This window comes from Barbus barbus (assembly GCF_936440315.1).
Source record: "Barbus barbus genome assembly, chromosome: 7".
Classification (NCBI taxonomy): Eukaryota; Metazoa; Chordata; class Actinopteri; order Cypriniformes; family Cyprinidae; genus Barbus; species Barbus barbus.
This window is the reverse complement of record NC_136735.1, coordinates 14,117,512-14,138,110: the sequence shown is the minus strand read 5'-3', so window position 1 is coordinate 14,138,110 and position 20,599 is coordinate 14,117,512. Positions and strand designations below refer to the sequence as shown.

The window sequence follows — 20,599 nt, the reverse complement described above, 5'->3', positions numbered from 1 at the left end:
ATGACGATTTTATATATAAAATATCAATCTTGTACATTATTTATGCAGTTGTAATTGCAATGTAAAGGTAGTTATACCACCTCTGAGCTGTATATGTACACACAGTCTGTGTGAATATATCTAAATGCCATTTTAGTTGCAGCTTCTGTGTCACCTTTTCAGTGCAAAGATGGATTGTGTTGATACTGATTTCATTTGATTTGTAACATACCTGTAGTTTACAAAAATTTTAATTGAATATATTAAGTTTAAGACGACACATGCATTTGAGGTTAGATAAATATGGCCATGGAAAGGGGGGCAAATATCACCACCTAAATGGAAAAGTTTAATTCTGTCTCTAATTAAATTCTGTCACTAACTGTCTAACGGTTCATTTTAGTAATTTTGTCAATGGTAGTACTTGACAGCACAGCAGAGGTAAACTGAGTTCTTGGTTGCGGTTTTGATGTCACATGTCAGGTAAAAAATAATTATTTTAAAGACCCTGTCTCAAGACCCTGTGGGTCTGTTCCATTCAGCTACGCTCCGTCTAGCTATTTGAAAGTAAAAGTGTGTACCTCTCCAGAGTCTTGACTGTTGCTGCTGTGGACTGAAAGTCACCGCGTGTGTGCAGTGTTGGAGCAAATTGATGTCTAATGAGTCATACAGCGAGACACTGGAGAAATTCACACCTTACCCTATGACAAAATTAAATATGAGGCCTTTTTTTGACATGTTTTTGTATAGCTGTATGACCATGACAGAGTGCTTGAGTGTAAATGTTGTCACAAACATCTTGTCATCTGTCACTGCAGCAAGAAAACCACAACTCTCCTTTCTTTTAATTTGTTCAGGATGAAAGAGCAATAGCTTAAATATTTTTTTCACTTTTGTGTCCACAGTATTAGTACTAACATTAATTAAAGTGGTTCAGCCAAAAAATTTAATTGTGGTAAATTATTTTTAAAAAAAAGTTCACACAGATCTTTTCTATACAACTATATTTCATAGCAACCAGGGGCTCTCAAGTTTTAAAGATGACCAAAAAATTATGTGGTATCTGAACAAAGAGCAACATAAATATAAATACAAAATATAATTCACTGAAAATGTTCACCTCCACCACGAAATTAAACATTGATGAGGAATGAGAATAACAGGACTATATGTAAATAATGTCATAATTTTTGTTGTTGAAGTGATATTTTAAGGGTCAGTGAGAAATTTCTGTGCTTACAACAGTAAATGTAAAAGTAATGACGTACATACACTGTTTCTACCAGATTTTTGCTTTTACGTAGCCACAGGCAATCACAGAGACAAGTGTCATTTTTAAGGACATCCATTTCAGTGATATCTGTGAAATAGTAATTTTATGTATTTTATGTGGTATCCAAAAAGAAAAAAGAAATCGCTAACAGCAGCTTGGAATGTTATTCTTTGTCTTACCCACAGAAATATGCACATGTTTAAACAGTAAATATCAAGACAGTTTGGCAGATCACATGGCTAAGATGAAGAGAGAAGCTAAAGAAAGTAAAATAGAAAGAGAAGTACAGGGCTTTAGGGAGTCTCTGCATCTAGCCAAAACAAACCTTCTACATCTCTGCAATTCTCATGGGCAAATGCCAATTCAATATCCATGTCCAAGAAACACCCCGGGCATCCCTGGCACACACAGAAAGCAAATCTCTTTTCCACTGGCATTCTTTAAGCGCACCATCCCCTTTTTATCCTGTGGACAATATACTGTTGATCAGAGCTTCACAGATGGCTTCTCTCATTTGCTCTGTAGAGCATTTAGGGCCACAGGCGTGCTCACATTAAAACTAACAGTCAGCAAGTCCTCTCTAATTACTCTTTCATTCACTCCAACATGGTCTTTATGTAGCTGGCTGACTGCATTAGCAACACGCGTGCAGTTAGTGCCCGTGTTACGGAATTACGCAATAATAATTAATGCAATATTAATGGCAGCTGCTCTCCATTAGCTAGCATATGAGCATAGCCTATTCTCCTTCTCCCATTACCGTTCCATTCCGCACTGTTGCCTTGTAACATGTTGTGAGGGGTCGGAATATGCCGAGGCTTCTGTTTGCAAGTTCATTGTGCACTTGTGTGTGTAATGTCTAGACATTAGCTTTTCAGCTTGTTAAAGGAAGCTCTGCAAAGTCAAATTGCTTCACTTAGACTCGACATGTAATATCACCACAGTTAGCTACTTTCGGGAAAACGGTGGCTTGAAATTACCATTATGAGCTTTATGAATTCAACTAGATTAGATGCATCAAGTTTATTCTAAAATCTCTTCAAGGTCTCTTTAGTATTAGGAAATGAACAAGCTGGCAAGCGTTGAGTTTTGCCAGGGTACTCACTCCTTAAACATAGTACAATACAGCATTGGAGAAATGAACTATGGTAGTTAGTTTTGACTGTTTGACATTGTTTCAACAATATCAAACCATTGTTAAAGATGGCGCACAGGTGGTGGAGTAATAACGTATGGTAATTAATCAGTTTGAGATTACTGGTGTAAACAGTGCAAATGGCATCTGAGGATTACTTTGCCATATTTGTTCTATTGTTTTATTTACAGATGTTTGGTTCAATCGAGGTTGTTAATTTTACATAATACTCTGGATTTCCCTCAGGTTACTAGGGTGCATTCACATATGTGCACTCTTCAAAGACGGCTCTTTCATTCTCTTGACAAACTAAAAGATATCAAATTAAATATTAATATGAAATGACATATAGATAGTACTGCATGTTAGTCTGCTTATTTTGCTCAAGATCATTTGTTCATTAGAGCTGAAGTTTTAGGAAAACAAATTGTTGATCTATGTTGCTAATAGTGAAACTCGTGACTATAGCTGCCTAACAATGATTTCGATAAACGTATCTCAGAGTATAATGGTATAAAATAGAGGGGTTTTTTTCTTTACTGTTGGCTGGGTAATTCACTGTGATGGTTATCTTGGGAGTGAGGGTCAGAAAGAGCTGGTTTAAAGATGCTAATTAAATGCTGTATGGAGTGATTTAATGATTTTTGCATCAGATTATTCTGGAATACCTCATAAATGTTTGATCACACTTGAGGCTATAGCAAGAATCACGATTGCATTGGCACAAATACATTTATGCTGCTAATAGAGGAACTCATAAACTGTTTTATTTAAAAAAGAGACTCATATACACAATCTGTGTTTCAGGTTCCCTTTGAACACAGCTTGTTGCTAAATATTTTTATAGAACATATTAAAAGACCATTCACTCCTTTGTGAAGTGGTTACTGTATTGTTAGTTGTAGTTCCCACTCCTGGTTGTTCTGATGTTATTGGTTTCCTGCCATACTAGCTATAACGCTTGCATGATCACAAATGGAATCTATTGCCTGTAAACAATGCATTCATGATGAACAAGATGAACGATTATCAATGCATGAATCAAGCTTCCTTGCAATGCCAAAAATGTCATGGTTCAACATGGCTTTCCACACATCTCTTTTTAATTATGCCTCTGTATATGGGCAGTGGCAGATAATATAGAACAGGGAAATTGCTCACAGTTACGGTTAGCTTGTTTTCCATCTTGCATACATTCGACCACAGTATTTCACAGGGACAAATCATTGTATCACTGCTGAAAATGAATAGCTTCTATTCTCTACCAATAGGTTATTAGCATAAATATGGTTTGTCTGTCTCTTACAAATGTCATCTTCCTGTGTCTCGCTCTCTCTAGGAGTTTACTTTCAAGAGAATAATACCATAGACACAGGTGAGGTGGATGTGGGCCGTAGAGCAGTACAGGACGTCCCTCCAGGAACTTTTTGGCGCTCTCAGCTCTTCATTGACCAGCCGCAGTCCCTCAAGTTCAACATCTCTGTCCAGAGAGGCGCCCTGGTGGGGGTCTACGGCCGGAAAGGCCTGCCTCCCACACACACTCAGGTATCAGAGAATTTTTTTGTTGCTGTTCTTGAAATTAAATTTTCGCTTTAACTGAGAAATTTATACATTGGTTAGATAATGCCTATTCAAAAGTTACAGAGCGAAGGACTAAGATATTTTTCCATAAAACTTTATCGTAATGTTCATTAAAAACATACATTATAAAATGCTTAGCAAATCATTATGAAATGTAATGCTCGTTGCATTAGTTAGAAGAATCGTCACACAACATTTTCAAGAAAATTCTGTTTTCTCCTGCCGCATTTTCACTGACCCCCAGGGTTCTTCTGGGTTTAGATTATCTCTGTGGGTGCCAAAAGACAGCTGAAAATAGCACCATTGCATCTCATTCCAATGCCCATAATGTTAAATCAAGAAGAATTGTGCGATCTTTTGCAGGATGCTATTTTTCACATTGGTAATTCTCATAATTTCCATGTTATAATTACAGTCATAGTTCTCAGTGCAATCAGATGTAAGAAATACCACAACACCCACTGTTCCAATTACTGTCGTCCTTTTAGATGAGGCTCACAGCTCTGCTACAAATGGCAGACACCAAACTTTCCTCAAAAGACTGTCACTTTTGTCACACTTTCAAACCTGACCTTCAAAGCTACATGGTAGAGCCCGACAATCCCGATCCAATTTCCATCTGCGGTGTCTGTCTAATTCAAACTTGAAGTGATTCATACCTCTATGCATGTTTTGCCCGCTTTGATTAAAAACTGCATTTGGCCTTCGCAAGCAAACCAATTATTTGTCCTTGTCCTGTTTCTTTCTCTTTGCCAAGCAACATCAGTGCCAAGGCTTCTTCAAGGGTACATCACAAAACCCGTAAACGGCAGTGGAGGCCTCCACAATAAGAGTCGATAGCACTGACCCAGTGCTTTAATTGCCACACATGAATCAATATGTTTCTTAAAGGCTGAATAAAGGATAGGCTGAAGTTCTATTGACAGACAGAGGCGTGGAGACTTCTGTTTCCACACTGTTCGAAATGTCTTTTCGTTTTGTGAGGCGTCTTGTAATTTCTTCCTCACTTATTCTTCCCTTCACTCTCTTGCGTTATACTCCAATGGTCTCTTAGGAAACAAATATCTTTTTTTAATGCACTGTAAATTAAGAACAGCATGTTAAACTCATCAGAGGCCTTGATTTAAACTCGCTCTTTGGGAGCAGATTGTTAAAGCGACAAAAAAAAACAACCGATAAAGCCTTTCTGAAATGTAGAGCGTCTTTTAAAAATCTTCCCCAATAACTCCAGATACCAGTGTGTAAGCACCCTCTTGATTCCAAAGATATTCATTACTTTGCTTGCAATATATTCGCAAGCATCAGTCTTTTGCAATTTATATATAATAGAGCTGCATGCTCTTTGACATTGTATTGTATAAGACATCAGACTCCAGAAATACTGCACAGTTACATTCAGATCAAATAGGAGGAGCTACAGTGAATATTTGCTGTTACTGCACAATGCTCTGATCTGTCTATGAATAAACTGGGATTTGATTTGTTGTGTGTGTGTGTGTGTGTGTGTGTGTGTGTGTGCGTTTGTGTACAGTATGACTTTGTGGAGCTGTTGGACGGCAGTCGCCTGATTGCTAAAGAGAAGCGTGGACTGGTGGAGGTGGAAGGAGCAGCCAGGAAGGCTCGTTCAGTTAACGTTCATGAGGCAGAGTTCATCCGCTACCTGGACTCAGGCACCTGGCACCTCGCCTTCTACAATGACGGCAAAAACACTGAACAGGTCTCCTACAACACCATCATCATAGGTAAATGATGACTATACTTATATTATGTTATATGCATTTTTTTTAATTAAATATCATGACATAAAATAAGTTTGTTTTTTTTAAGAATAATTTTTATCGTCGCTATAGTGACATGTGAGAACATGTTAACTTGACCCCACTGAAGCTCAAGATGCTCTTGCCGCTTGAATGCTGTTGTCATTAGAGCAAAAAGGAGGCATGTAAACAATTAAGACGTTCTATTTCCATTTAATTTGATGTGTTGATAATATCATTTTTATGAAAATACAGTGTACAATTTACTATATACGATATAGAAAGAAAGAACGAGAAACAAGGAAAGAAAGAAAAAGAAAAGAAAGAAAAATTCATTATTTTATTCAGCAAAGACAAATTATATTGATAAAAACTGAGAGTAATATTTATAATTAAACAAAAGATATTGTTATTTCAAATAAATGTCCTTCTAAAATTTCTATTCATCAAAGAATCCTGAAAAATGTATCATGGCTTCCACATATATATATTAAATATTACGTTTTTTGATAAAACAACAAAATAATTACTATTATTAATAACTGAACACTACTGAGCACCAGTTTAGCATATTTTGAATATTAGCATTTCTGAAGGATCAAGTGACATTAAAGACTGGTGTAATAGCTGCTGAAAACTCAACTTTACCATCACAGGAATAAATTACATTTTAAAATATATTTAAATAGAAAAGAGTTATTTTAATAGTAACAATATTTCGTAGTATTACTGTCTTCATTTTTTTTACTCAAACAGCTCCAGACTTGGTGAGCATTAAGAACTTCTTTCAAATACATACAAAAAAATCATATGTATTTTTTAATGGTAATGCATATTATAGATTTTTTTAGTCTCTATGTAATATTACCAACGGAGAGAGATAAAGAGAAGAGTGTTAGCCTATCTGTTCACAGATGAGTGTGTATAATGATGGTCAGAGCCGTATCGATCTGTTTTAAGTGGCTAGTGTGCTGCAGCTGATTCAAAGTGGTGCATAGCGACCCGCAGGACCTTTCCTCTCTCCATCTCTCTCTCTTTTCCCCACCTTTCCTCACCGTCCCTTTCCCCTCTTTTCTCACCTCCATCATGAACTCATAAAAATAGGCCTCAGCATGAGTAATTTCCTTTCAAATTCGATCACAAAGACTGAAACATGAAAAATGATCAGTAGAACAGCAGCCACCACCCTCGTTTAAAAATGGGTTGATTATGCTTCAATGAGTAAAAAGTTAACCTTTTGAAAATGAAAATTGATTATATCTCTGTAGTAAGATAATATGGTCCTGCAGTGGCTGTGTCTGAGAGCTCTGCTAAACGCTTCAGTGGTGTCATAACAGTGGGCTGGTGACAAGAAACCAGTGCAGTTCATTACCTTGTCAGAATTGACTTAGCCACCAATGAGCTGCTTCTTTTAATGAAAGTATCGACAGGGGATGTCACAATCATTGACGTCACCTTGGCTACACACACAGCAAGAGAGTCAAAAAGAGTGTGGCAGTGTGGATTAAATCTGTGAATGACTAGATAAGAGTTGTGTAATCAGTAATATGCTTGAATGATATTATGATAACAGTCTCTTCCAGTTCTCAGATCTAATTGGTTGAGCATTGTTTCTAGAGTGCTGATATAATCATCCAATGTCCTTGGGCCTTTCACAGTTTATGTCACTCTGCTGGTCTGCATTTCTGTGTTCCAGACAAATTTTGTGGACCAAAGGGGCCACAATGGGTTCCACAGAAAAGTGGATGTTAAAATTTACAATAATAATGTTAAAATTTACTAAGTTTGACACTAAATTATGAGATTAATTATTTTATTCTTTTGACAGCATTAGTTTCCAATTTGTGCATCTAGCACAGTGATACTCAAATCTGGCTCGCGAGATCCACTTTCCTGCAGAGTTTAGCATCAACCCTGGTCAAACTCACCTACCTGTGATTTTCTAATGATCCTGAAGACACTGATTAGCATGCTCAGGTGTGTTTGATTAGAGTTAGACCTAAACTCTGCAGGAAAGTGGATCTCGCGAGCCAGATTTGAGTATCCCTGATCTAGCAGATACAATATCAACTTAACAGAAATTAAATATTCCAAATAATAGTTTACACACACGTGTGTTATATAATATTAATATATTATCTTTATAAAATGGTTAGTTCTAGACCTTGATTTTGATTGGTCAACAGCTGTCAACAGTTTTATTCACCCAGTGGTTCTTTATATCATGGGCAACACCTTTAGCAACCACCCTAAGCAACATAATCAGTATAGCATTACATGTAATTTGTACTGTTATATGTATTATGTATTTCAGCAAAATTAACTGTTTAATATTTAGCCTATGTAATGAATTTTGAGTGACTCCTGCTGGCGTTATGTTGTGTCATTCACCTTAGTGAGACCTGGCCCTTCCCCATCAAAGAAAGATTGATGTGTGCGTGTGTCTTTGTGGTTCATAGTTTCTGAAGTGCTGAGAGAATATAACAGTGTTTATTAGTTGTCTGTGTCAGATATGGTAGTGTATTTCCATCAGTTTACACTGTTAAAACTAATGTTTCGCATGAAAAGTTAAGTAGATGTATGTTTGAGAAAATATAATTTATGTTGTTTAAAAAATGAATCAAACAGCGGATGAGAATGTTACATCTAGGAACACTTTCTTGTAGTGCTTGAACAGATCGTAGCTGATCCATGATGCGTAAGGACCAAGCCCCACGGTTCGGGACGCATGTGATCCGTGGATTAATTGTGAAATTTATCCATAATATAGTGAAAGTTTTTCATTTGTACGTGTTCACACACGCAAGTGATTTTTAAACCATTCCAGCGTAAGAAAAGGCAAAAGGGAACTCTATTCGTTGCTCGCGTGCTGTTTTCTATTTGTGTTTGCTGTTGTCAGCCGCACACACATGAAGCTCGCACACGCAGAGAGAGAGACTGCGCGAACACCGAACTGAACCCACTTCACTGCTTGCCTTTGAACAGATGTATATACACATAATATTACGACACAATGCCAATCTCGACAATCATTTCTGGTAAATGCAGTCAGTTATGTCTGCAAGTGAATGAGAACAGCTGAGAAAGAAATTGGATGTTTCATTATATTGGATCCGTGCATCAGGTCTTAAAGGAACAGCAGCCTATAAATACCTGTTGCTGTCATCATGCTGCTGTAAAAATAAGAACAAATAGCCTACACAAATTACACCATAGACAAATACAACAGAACAATGTTACAAATAAAACAAGGACGGTAGTATTCAGGTACATAAATGTAATAATTAAGTGTAATTAAATATAGATTTATCTTTGTCAAGAATGTGTTTTGTTTTTTGATGAGCTGTTCACTTTTCTGTTTAATCATGTTTGAACGTTCTTAGGCTTTTGCTGTGGTATCGAAGAAGGACAATAATTAGCTTTGAGTAATGGAAAGCAAGTTACATTTTTTTTTTATTTAAACGATCCGATCTGTGCCTCAAAAACCGTAATATGATCCGAACCGGGAAATTTGTGATCTGTTGAACCACTACTTTCTTGCCATTTACTGTCACTGGCAGGAACTATTTTTTAGCAGAAGGACAGCATTTAATAAATTTGCTTAAAAAAAACAAATGTATCAGTTCATAAATTATTGGTTTTAGTATTTGTTTTGTGTGATAACTTTTATAAAAGCAATACTCAAGGTACTCAAGGTGTGCTTATTTAATAACGATATATTATTATAATATTACTATATTAATGCTTATATATATATAGTATATATATACATATAAACTATAGAAATGAATAATAATAAACTAGAAGAAATAAATAAATCCCTAGATGGTGATAAATGACTCTATTTAAGCGGAAGCCATTAAAACACTCAAAACGATTAATTCAAAATCTGATTTATTCAGAAATTAATCAACAACTAAGTGTTGCACAGAGAGACACGTTTGTTTAGAGCTTTTTGTGTTGAAGGAGCAAATGTACATTACTGAATATTAACAACATTAATGTGCTGCTGTCAAGCAACATGCATTACAGTTTATAAGAAATAGAATGTTAATGTTAAATGTTTTTCACCTTCTGTTTTAACACAACTCCTTGTGTGTTTTTTAGTACACATATGTGCCAAGTTTTGTTTACATTGTGGTGACTTATTAAACATGCTAAATAATGACTTAATGAACATGAAAAATTTAGAAAGGTTTCTGTAAGTTTTAGATTTAAGGTTAAGTGACAGACAATCATCATTATTTTACTATTAAAACAAAAGTCAATGGAAAGTCCCCACTATGACAGAAAACAAACGTGTGTGTGTGTGTCTATGTGTGTTTTAATGGCCATCCAGCAGTGTAAAGAAAGCTCAGAGCAGAGCGTCTGGCTGCTAATTGGTGGTAATAATGCTGTGATTGGCTCATTAAGGCAGAATAAGCTTAGATGCAGGTTTTTGTTAATCACGCATCTGGCACTCCTTTAATTAAAGATGGGGGGGTCTGAATGTCTGCTAATTTCCACAGACTGTCTCCTCAATTAGTGCCTTTCTCACTCTCCTTCCTCTCTCGCCTCCTTTCTTTCTGTGGCTCTCTCTCACATGCTTTCATTCTTCCCCCCAGATACCCTCACAGAGTGTCCACACAATTGCCATGGTAACGGAGACTGTCGCTCGGGAACATGCCATTGTTTCCCAGGGTTCCTTGGGCCTGATTGCTCACGAGGTATGCACTCTTACTCACGTGCACACACACGGTCACACACGACTCTCCAGAGAAATAAACAGCCAATGTCGCTATTCATAATTGGTTTCAGATTGTCATTTGAGCAGATACGGCCGGCTAGTAGGCTTTTGGTGGGACTCAATTCCCAAGCCTGAATGGCTTTGTATTACCTGGAGGAAGCAACAATTAGTTTTATTTCCATGGGCTTTTTATTGTATTTATTTTGTTTATATATTTGGTGGTGGTGTTTTCCTTTTCTTTCTTTCATTTTTTTCTCATTGTCTGTTTCCTTTCTTTGTCATTAGCCAGATTTCCATTACAGATTTGTGCAAAAATTGTGCGGTGCAGCTGGTATAAACACAAGTATTGATGTGTGTAGTGTAAATTAGGAATCCAAAAACTGTTTTGCGATATATGGGAGTTTTTGTGAAATTGATGTGTTTCCATTAGCCGTATTTTTAATTCTCAATTTCAATTTGCGCAATTTGAAGGTTAATGGAAGTGTGACTAGTGTCTCTGGCTTCTTTAGAGCTAAAACAGTAGAAGATCCATAAAGAAAACTGCACCTGTTGAATGATATGAATCTCATGAACTACTTCCATCTTTTATCTTATTTGCTTATTGTTTTTCTATTCAAAGCCGCTTGTCCAGTGCTGTGCAGTGGCAATGGGCAGTACTCCAGGGGGCGCTGTCTTTGTTACAGCGGCTGGAAGGGGACAGAGTGTGATGTTCCTAGCAACCAGTGCATCGATATTCACTGCAGCGGACACGGAATCTGCATTATGGGCACCTGCGCCTGCAACATAGGCTACAAAGGAGACAACTGTGAAGAAGGTCAGGACTACAAATCAAACACAAGTGGTTTTGTCTAGCAAACTAATCAGCTTATTTCAGTAGCTCTGCTTCAGTCAAAAATGGATTGTTATTTATTACGTCTCTCAAGAAACCATGTTTTCACAGCAAACCCTCCATTCAGTGGTCTGATGTTAGAAAACTGTTTATTTGTCATGCAGAGTTCGGAGCTGTTTCCCTCCTTACATACCAGACATCTCCTGCATCTCAAGTCTCAGTTCATAAGAGACCCATCAGAAGCCCTAATGGAAGCATTTATCCAACACTGCTATTTCCAGCGTTCTTGCCATTAAACCCCACTGCATTACACCATCAAAGATGTGCAAGATAATGTGTTGTCAACGCGATCGCTGATTACCCATTGGTTTGAGGGGGATTGATTTTTTTTTTTCCTCTAGAAGTGTTTGAAAGCTCCGTCTCTGCGCACACGGACAGGCTTTTCACCAGACCTGATAAAAAGAGAGAAAGAGAGCTAGCGCGAGAGAAGGGCTTGTTTGAGTGTTTGAGAGAGAGAAAAATCTGTCCAGTTCATATCGCCTTTCAGCATCACTTTGCTTAATGAGGAGCCTAACGCCTTGTCTGTAGCCATCAAAGGGACTATTCTGCCTGTGACCTTCTTTGATAATTTACTGTCCCTGCAATAATCATTACCCACAAGTTAATAGTTCAATATTCCAGAAACAATTGCCATTCTCCACTTCACAGAGCAAATAATTACATTGATGTCCCCGCTGATGTGCAGGTCCCTTACCCATCAGCCTCGTGAGTGAGAAAAATGCTAGATTACAATTGATTTTTCTTAATTAAGAAAATTAGCTTTGTGCATAGTGTTTATGTTACCGTGACTCGGCAAGCAGCATGTAGAGCACGTGGGGTGCTGTGTTTATTTATTTTTTCCTGTAAGCCAGAAGATTCCATTCCTGCTGCTCGATTGTAATGATTTGGCACGAGCAACAAAACACATACATCTCTGTACCCGGAGAGAGACTAATGCAATTTATGGAGGGAACTTTATTTTCTGGTCATGAATTGGCCTTTGGTCAATCAATGGCATGATTAAGCCCATCAACTACCGCACAATCAGAGGAATTAAGGGTTACTGAACTTCAGCCTTCTCCCAGGGGCTATTAAACATAAACACACACACAAACACACCTGCACAGTAGCCCCTTATGGCTTTTGAAAAGGAATGCATTGCACCATCCCACTCTGCAAATTCAGCCCCGCTTGCTCCTCAGTCCCCTAAAAAATGCTTTCCCATCTGTAGCAGTGGACTTCTCCCAAGGAGAATAAAAGATCTCTGGCACATTCTTTGAGAGCACATTGAGCAGCACGTAGATCATGCTTTGCTACATGTACTGTCTGAATCTGCTTATAATGTGTGTGCACTGGAACAGCATGGGTTTGAGAGCCATATAATGTGAAGCTTATGCTATACACACTTTGACATTTAGCAAATGATGGATTCCATTGAGATGAGAGAATTTCAAAAAGAATGTATTACTGTAAAACCACCACATATTTTTCACATTAACCTTCTATTGCACAAAGTTCCCTCAGGTTAACAAACCTTTTTTATTTTCTTTGCAAACACACAAATGCATTTATGCAGAAGCAATAAAATGGATAATGAAGAGAAGAATAAAGGCACAGTACATCCTGTCAGTCATTTTTAGTTTTTTAGTTTTTTTCACTTTTTTTAGAGCGTTGAAAAAATAATTTAGAATGCTATAAATCATTTATATGTTATGAGTACTTGCTTAAATTTTGTCTAGAAGCAACATTTTACAATAGTAGAATGGATATGGATATAACAAACAAGAATATTGCATTAATGTTATGTTTATTTAATGCTGTTTTTTTTCTTTTCTATTATTAAAGTAACCATCTATTTAGTACTAACATTTTAGCAAAAAGTACCGTCTACTTCCTTTTTAGTAAAACTTTTAACATTTTATAAGCATATTAAACATTAGTGTTAACATTTTAAGTAAAATTAATTTAAGCTAGGAGTAACTTAGACTTTAATGTAGCAGAAAAATTTGGACTTTCTTTCCATTACTGCATAGTGCTGCCCTTCATACAAAATGACCTGAAACGGCTCCTCTAAATATTATTTCAAAGTCTATTATTGTTTTTAACATTGAAGTCTTTATGCAAGAAAATTTATTAAATGTAATGTATACAATGTCGGGTCAGCATTGCACATTTGACGGTTATACTTTATTATGCATGGTTTTGCTAACCTGCTAACTAAGAGTTTTTGCATTTTTTTCCCCAAACACACACAGTGGACTGCCTGGACCCCTCCTGTTCATCTCATGGAGTGTGTATTCATGGAGAGTGCCACTGCAATCCGGGTTGGGGCGGCAACAATTGCGAGATCCTGAAGAGTATGTGTCCAGACCAGTGCTCAGGACACGGAACCTACCAGACGGAGAGCGGCACCTGCACCTGTGACACCAACTGGACCGGACCGGACTGCTCCATCGGTATCTTTTCTACACTTCTGCACTCACCTCTTTAATAAGACGTTCATGTTTTGTTCTATGCACTGAATAGCTGCTTCTTGTTGTTAAGGGCATTAACCGGCAGTTATTTCTGATTTTCTGTCCTCCTCTCTGTTTAATCTGTCAGCAGACCTTCTCAAATGTGCATTTGAGTCAACCTTAAATACACTATCATTATGAAATATCACGCAGTCCATCAAAAGCTCAGCTGCAGCTAGTGTGGGATGCATGTGCACGTCTTGTGTTTGTGCGAATGACGATACTGATCTCTGTAATAAAAGCAGTATTGGACTCCTGCTGTTTTAGGACTCACCCATGGTTGGCCTTTTAGTTATACAATGCTATTTTCCCAGCAGCAATCTGTGTCTAATGAAAATACTATTTCACCCAAGAGCCCCACACGCCAATCTATCTCTCACTCTTGCTTTTTCTCTCAGTCCTTTTCTTTCCTGTCCAATTTCGATTGAGGAAGAACTACCTGATGTCTTTGTAAACCATCACTTCCCTCCCTTTCATTAATTAGCCTTACATCTTCAATTAGTGCAGTGCTGATGAATGAGGCCTGCTCTGTCACGTTGACGGCTGCAGTGCTGTGCTGTGGTAAATGCTGATAAACTCCTATTGCGTGGGGGACGGCTTTTGATCGAATCGACGACAACGCTCCCAAAAGTGCTGATAAAATTAGTAATGCCCCTTTTGTCTTAGATAATGATAGGGTGAGAAAAATTAAATGCAGAGGGCGAGAGGAGGGCACGTGTCTACAGAAGTGTCATGGCTATTCATGAATGTGCCCCCTCAGAATTCTTTTTTTTTTTTTGAGGCAAAAAATCTGAAATGTGTTCTTTTTCATTCAAATTATACATATTAGATATCATTTAGCATTATCATTACTATTATTGCAGCTTAGAAATACAGACACAAAAAACAAAACGTACTGCATATAAACGCATCCATTAAAAATGAATACAGTGCCCCCCAAAAGCATTGGAACAGTAAAGACAAAATTGCTCTGTTGGCTGTGGAGTCAAGACATTTACAAATATGATTAAAAGATGAATATGAGACAAAACTACAGAATGTCACATTTTATTATTGGGTGATTCAACACATAGGTGTTTTACCAGCTAAGAAGATCAGCACTTCTAGAGTTTCATCCCCCTATCTGATGTGAGCATAAGTATTGGAACAGTTGCCTCACAGGTCTTTCTAAGTGATCAGCTGTGTCCTGTTGCATTAATTATTCAGATAGTAAAAGCAGGGAATGTCGTATTATTTATATCCATTACTTCTGTATTCTGAATCTTGCATTCAATGATGACACACAAAAAGCAGGATGAAGATGAGGGAGCTGACTTTAAGAGAAAAGCAAGCAATTTGGATGCTAAAAGAAAAGAGGAAGTCAATTAGAGCTATAGCAAAAACAAAGGGCATGGAGAAATCAAGAGTTTGGAAACCACCAGCGACACCAACAACCAACAACGACCTGATCGGCTGAGAAAACAACAGTAGTTGATGACAGACAAATCATAAAAGCTGTGAAAATGAACCCTAAAAGACATGTCTGTAAAATCACCAACAACTTCCAGAAAGCTGGGGTGATGCTCTGACAATCTACTGTCCTCAGGAGACTTTGACACAGAATTACAGATGCTACACAGCAAGATGCAAACCTCTGACCAGCACCAAAAATAGAAAGGCAAGATTAGAGTTTGCAAAAAAGCACAAAGGTGAGCCAGATGAGTTTTGGAACTGTGTTTATGGACCGATGAGACAAAGATGAACCTTTATCTAAGTGATGGGAAAGCAAGAATTTGTAGAAAAAAAGGGAACTGCAAATGATACATACAGCATACAGCCTCATCTGTAAAGCATGGTGGAGGTGGTGTCGTGGCATGGGCATGCATGGCTGCCTCTGGAACAGGCCCTCTCAACTTTACTGATGACGTAATGTATGATGACAGTAGCAGAATTAATTTGGAAGGGTACAAAACCATCTTGCCTACCAATATTCAAGAAAATGCCTCCAGATTCATTGGAAGTGCTTCATATTGCATCAGGACAATGACCCAAAACACCCTGCCAGTTCAGTCAAGGAATTTATAAGGGCAAAGAAATGGAAAGTCTTAGAATGCCCAAGTCAATCTCCAGATTTAAATCCAAATGAACATGAATTTCACCAGCTGAAGAGGAGAGTAACAATTGGAATTGGCTGCATTAAAGGCTGGGAAAAGTATTTCAAAGGATGAGACCAAGAGTCTGGTGATGTCTATGGGTCACAGACTCACTGCTGTGATTGTGCGCAAGGGATCTGCAACTAAATAATAGCTTTTAATATTTTATATCTGCCTTATGTTCAACTGTCCCAATACTTATGCTCACATCAATGAGTGGGATGAACTCTAAAAGTGCTGTTCTTTTTATTTGGTTAAACATATGTGTTGAAACGGCTAATAATAAAATGTGACATTCTGTAGTTTTGTCTCATATTCATCTTTTAATCATATTTGTAAATGTCTTGACTCCACAGCCAACAGAGCAATTTTGTCTTTACTGTTACAATACTTATGGAGGGCACTGTATACTTTTCTTTCCTCAAAAAGAAACTGCAAAAATTCATGGGTAACACTTTACTGTAACTTTACTTTCTTGTTGTTAATACAATGGAGAACATGAAATGACAACATAGCTTAACGGCATTTGTTAGTTTTGATCATTTCTGCATACTCTGATACATCTTTTAACAGTTTAACTTCATAAATGAATGTACAATTTAACTTCATAAATGAATGCATACATAAATGAACAGAATTTAACTTTTGGTTCATGTATTATGAACAAACTAACATTTCAAGTTATAATTTTAGTTATAATAAGCTTTAAGGTTTAAATGAAAAGTATTTAATGTATTATGAATAAACATAAAAGAACAATAACCTCTAGTGCATTTATAAATTTACAGATTATTAAAACATGCTGTAAAAATGTTTATTGTTAGCTTATGATGCCTAATGCATTGATTCTTTTAAAGAACTGATCATAGTATTAATTCTTTATAGATTTAACAAAGCACATTGAGAATCAATGTAATGAACTTACCCTTCTTATAATTCTATAAAGAACTAAGTTTGTTAAAAAAAATTCATGTCACGTCTCGGCTAGGTCAGCAAATAAGCCAAGAATGGCCTCTCAAAAAATAAGGTGCATGACAACGTGTGCAACAGGGACACATTTAGGCACTCGGTCCGCACACTCTGCCAGCAACTCCTGCAAAGACAGTAATCCAGATTGATATAGTACAGTTGCAGCCGGCTTACGGCTCGAGCCATCAGTTTTCCAGAAGCACTTCCCAGCAGCTGCTCTCCATCTGTCTGTGTGAACTTTTTCCTTGTACACAGTCTCTCTCTTTCAATCCCGCTCCCGCTCTGAGGAAACTGAGGTGAACTTCAGCAGAGTTTCATCTGATGAAGGATAAAACACACTGGCGCCCACACATACACACCGAAGAGGTGCGTCACTCCGGCCCACCTGCAGGAGGCATAATAACAGCACCCAGCGGGGAAGCCAACCACAAACTGGCACTCACCTGACCCAAGGGCTGCTGGGAAATTCTCTCTTCATTTCTTCACTCTGTTTCCTTGACATGACACTCAGCCAGAGCTGCTGAAAGTGTATTGAGACATGGCTTCACACCTTGTCAGGAAGCACCGCAGAAAGAGTCAGAGAGGAGGTTTAACAATGCCCCATCCTATGATTTGTCTTTATCAAGAAAAGTCTTTCTAGTGCTTTGTTTCTTCCATGACAGGGTGTGTCAGGCTGCGAGGCTCTGGTGGAATGATGTGTGGGCTGTTAAACTACAGCTTGCTTTGCGCCAGTCTGTCTTCATCTACTATTCTGCCAAACCCACACACATCTACACGCGCACGTACACAAACTCATAAAACCATTCCAAATCGCTATCAGACACTTTTCACAGGATATCATTCAAAATGCACCCAATTTTCCCTCATCGGCTTTTGTTGCCAGTTGCATTCACGCCCAGGTATGACAAATACAAAGCTAGTTTCTATTGACAAAAACGTGCAATCTCTCTATGGAAGCTTTTGTCAATAGAGAATCTTTTTCTGTAAACATGCCAAAAAAAAAAAACCTGCGAAGAGAAATGCTAATAAAGCACTTCCATGATAGCTTCGATCCCAAAAGCCATTCAAACGCACTCCTGATGTTTGGCAGACCGTGGAGTGTGTATAAATTGATTTATTTTGGCTTGATGTGTTTTCTTCAATCTATGTGGGAGGCCTGTCTTCTGGGTCTGGATGGAAAGTTCAGCGTGTCAATTCAGATCCGCGTCTGCACGCTCTGATGTCTCTTTCCCTTCCCCCAATCACACACCTTTAGCCAGCACCCCTCCGCCAAAGTCTCCATGAGGCATGCACACACTCCATTGGGTCAGACAAGGTCGAGATATGTCACTGTTACGGGGTGTTGGGTGAGGTGGGGCAGACAGTCTCCCCTTCACCACACAGGCCGCTTGACACAGCTGGGGTCCGCAGTTATCTATTTCCTGTCATATGTTTTTCACACTTAAAGTCAATAGCTTAGACATGACTGTTCTCAGGAATGTAACCTCTGCTCTTGTTGTTTTGAGTAGAGGAGATTTGCGCTACCGCGTTGTAGAACACATGACCTTTTATAGTCCTTGGCTATGCTGCAGCCCAGACCAAAAAGTGATTTTATTTTTTTTTTGCCTTTGTTTGTGTTTGCAGAGGTGTGTGCAGTGGACTGTGGATCTCACGGTGTGTGTATAGGAGGAAGCTGTCGCTGTGAAGAGGGCTGGACTGGTTCGGTATGCGATCTGAAAGCTTGTCACCCACGCTGCACTGAGCACGGTACCTGCAAGGACGGCAAATGCGAATGTCACCAGGGCTGGACCGGAGAACACTGCACCGTTGGTAAGACACGTAATCATAAGTATGTCAGTATTAACACACTACATGGCCAAAAGAATGTGGATACCCTGTATTTAATAAGTTAATTCAAGTGAATTTCAGAGGCCTTTTCCGATCCTGTGTATAAAGATAATTCAATAAAAAAACAAGTCTGGTGTGGAAGAATTCAACTAGCCTGCACAAAACTCAGACCTGAACTCCACTGAAGACCTTGGGGATGAATTTGGAAGAAATTGCCTAACATCAGCATCTGACCTCACTGATTTCTCTTGTGTCTGAATGGGAGCAAATCCCACAGCCATATTGCAACATCTAGTGGAAAGGCTTCTCAGATGAATTGAAGAAATAGGAGTTAAAACTTTATGCCGAAGGTTTTGAAATTAAACGCTCACCAAGCACTCATGGATATTGTTTGTATGTCCACATACTTTTTTGCCATATAGTGTACTTGCATAATGTGTATACAGGATTTGCTCAGATTATTTCCAGCTGGTTTTGATGCTTTTGTATTGAAGCTATTTGTTAGGAAGATTTACCTCACATCTTTGAACTTGTTTTGATTGCATATTCCCTTTGTCTTTCTGCCTTTCCTCCACCTGCTTTGGCTCTTCCACCGCAACAGGAAGTGGACTATGAGTGTTTGTTCTGTTTTGTACTTTCCCCCTGACCTTTGCTTGCTATCAAAGCAGTGACATTTTCATTGCCGTTGATGCAGGCATCCACAGGGTAACAACTATTCTAAACGACAGCAATGTCTCCTCACAACTAAACTCCTAAACTCTGTGTATTAGTTAAATCTCAAAGCAGAGGTATATTGGTATATTTATAAAAAGCAATATATAAAGTTGTATATATACATATAACATATATATAAATTACAATTACATTTTACATAAAGTTTCTCTGTTCTTCTTGTATCTTCTTAAACTCAAAATCTACATGTTACTGGGCAGTTGCTTAGCCGTCAGTCACTAAATCTGTTCACGTTGTTAGCGTGTTGGCTACATCCTCCACCAGCTCAACTCTCAGCAGGGTACGTCAGCTGCTCCATTACTCAACACAAGCGATTGAGGTACGCGGCCTCGTTAGCAAGCAGGCCTGTTTCGCCGGGCAGCTTTATGAGAATCTGGCCAGCATTTTGCTATTCGTCTTCCAAATTAGCACGGTTAGCACATAATTCTGTCATGCTCTTCTGTTCAAGCTAGCCACCCACACACCACACTCTCACCCTGACTCCAAACTTTACCGAGCAGAAATGCTTGCTGAGTTTGATCACTTAATGACCTTGTTGCTCTAAGTTTAAACATTGTAAATGGCCATAAGCCTTTGGAAGACCATATTTTAAATTACATGTCTGTGGTTTTAATGGATTGGTCAATTTGACAGTTTCATGAAAGCTAATGTAATTTCTGTGCAGCTAGCATCACGAAATGGAATTGCAAACATAATGACTGTTATCAAACACGTTTGCTGAATACTCACCTTGTTTGTCATTGGTCAGCCAAACAAATAGAGCAATGTGTTGATACTTTTCAGAGAACTTATCCTACAAAAGGCACACTTATAGTTGTCCATGAATGTTGTGAATCTGACACACTTTAACATGCAGTATAATGCATTTTTGTGCAAAACACTTTCCAGGTTTGTTTACTTTACGTGTGGCCTTCTAGAAATTGAATGACTGAATATATCTCTTTAGGCCAAGGTTGATACTTTGTCCCTCTTTGCTGAGTGCATGCATTGCAGGATGTGGAGGTGTGTGTGTGTGTGTGTGTGTGTGTGTGTGTGTGTGTGCGTGTGTGCGTGCGTGTGTGTGTGTGTTTGAGAGAGCGCACAAGAGGGAGTTTTATGGTATTAAGA

General features: G+C 38.2%; 1 protein-coding gene across 3 annotated transcripts in view; it reads left to right on the top strand.

Annotated features, from left to right (window-relative positions):
* LOC306872067 (teneurin-3-like) overlaps positions 1–20,599 on the top strand; it is a 181,067-nt gene that overhangs the window by 97,391 nt on the left and 63,077 nt on the right. For 2 of the 3 annotated variants that reach the window (XM_079420416.1, XM_079420415.1), the window contains exons 3-8: positions 3,727–3,932; positions 5,500–5,710; positions 10,330–10,431; positions 11,071–11,265; positions 13,575–13,775; positions 18,557–18,742. In XM_079420416.1, the coding sequence (XP_079276542.1) occupies positions 3,727–3,932; positions 5,500–5,710; positions 10,330–10,431; positions 11,071–11,265; positions 13,575–13,775; positions 18,557–18,742 (1,101 nt within the window). Of the gene's footprint in view, positions 1–3,726; positions 3,933–5,499; positions 5,711–10,329; positions 10,432–11,070; positions 11,266–13,574; positions 13,776–18,556; positions 18,770–20,599 lie in introns of all 3 variants that reach the window. The other variant, XM_079420417.1, reaches the window with a different exon arrangement.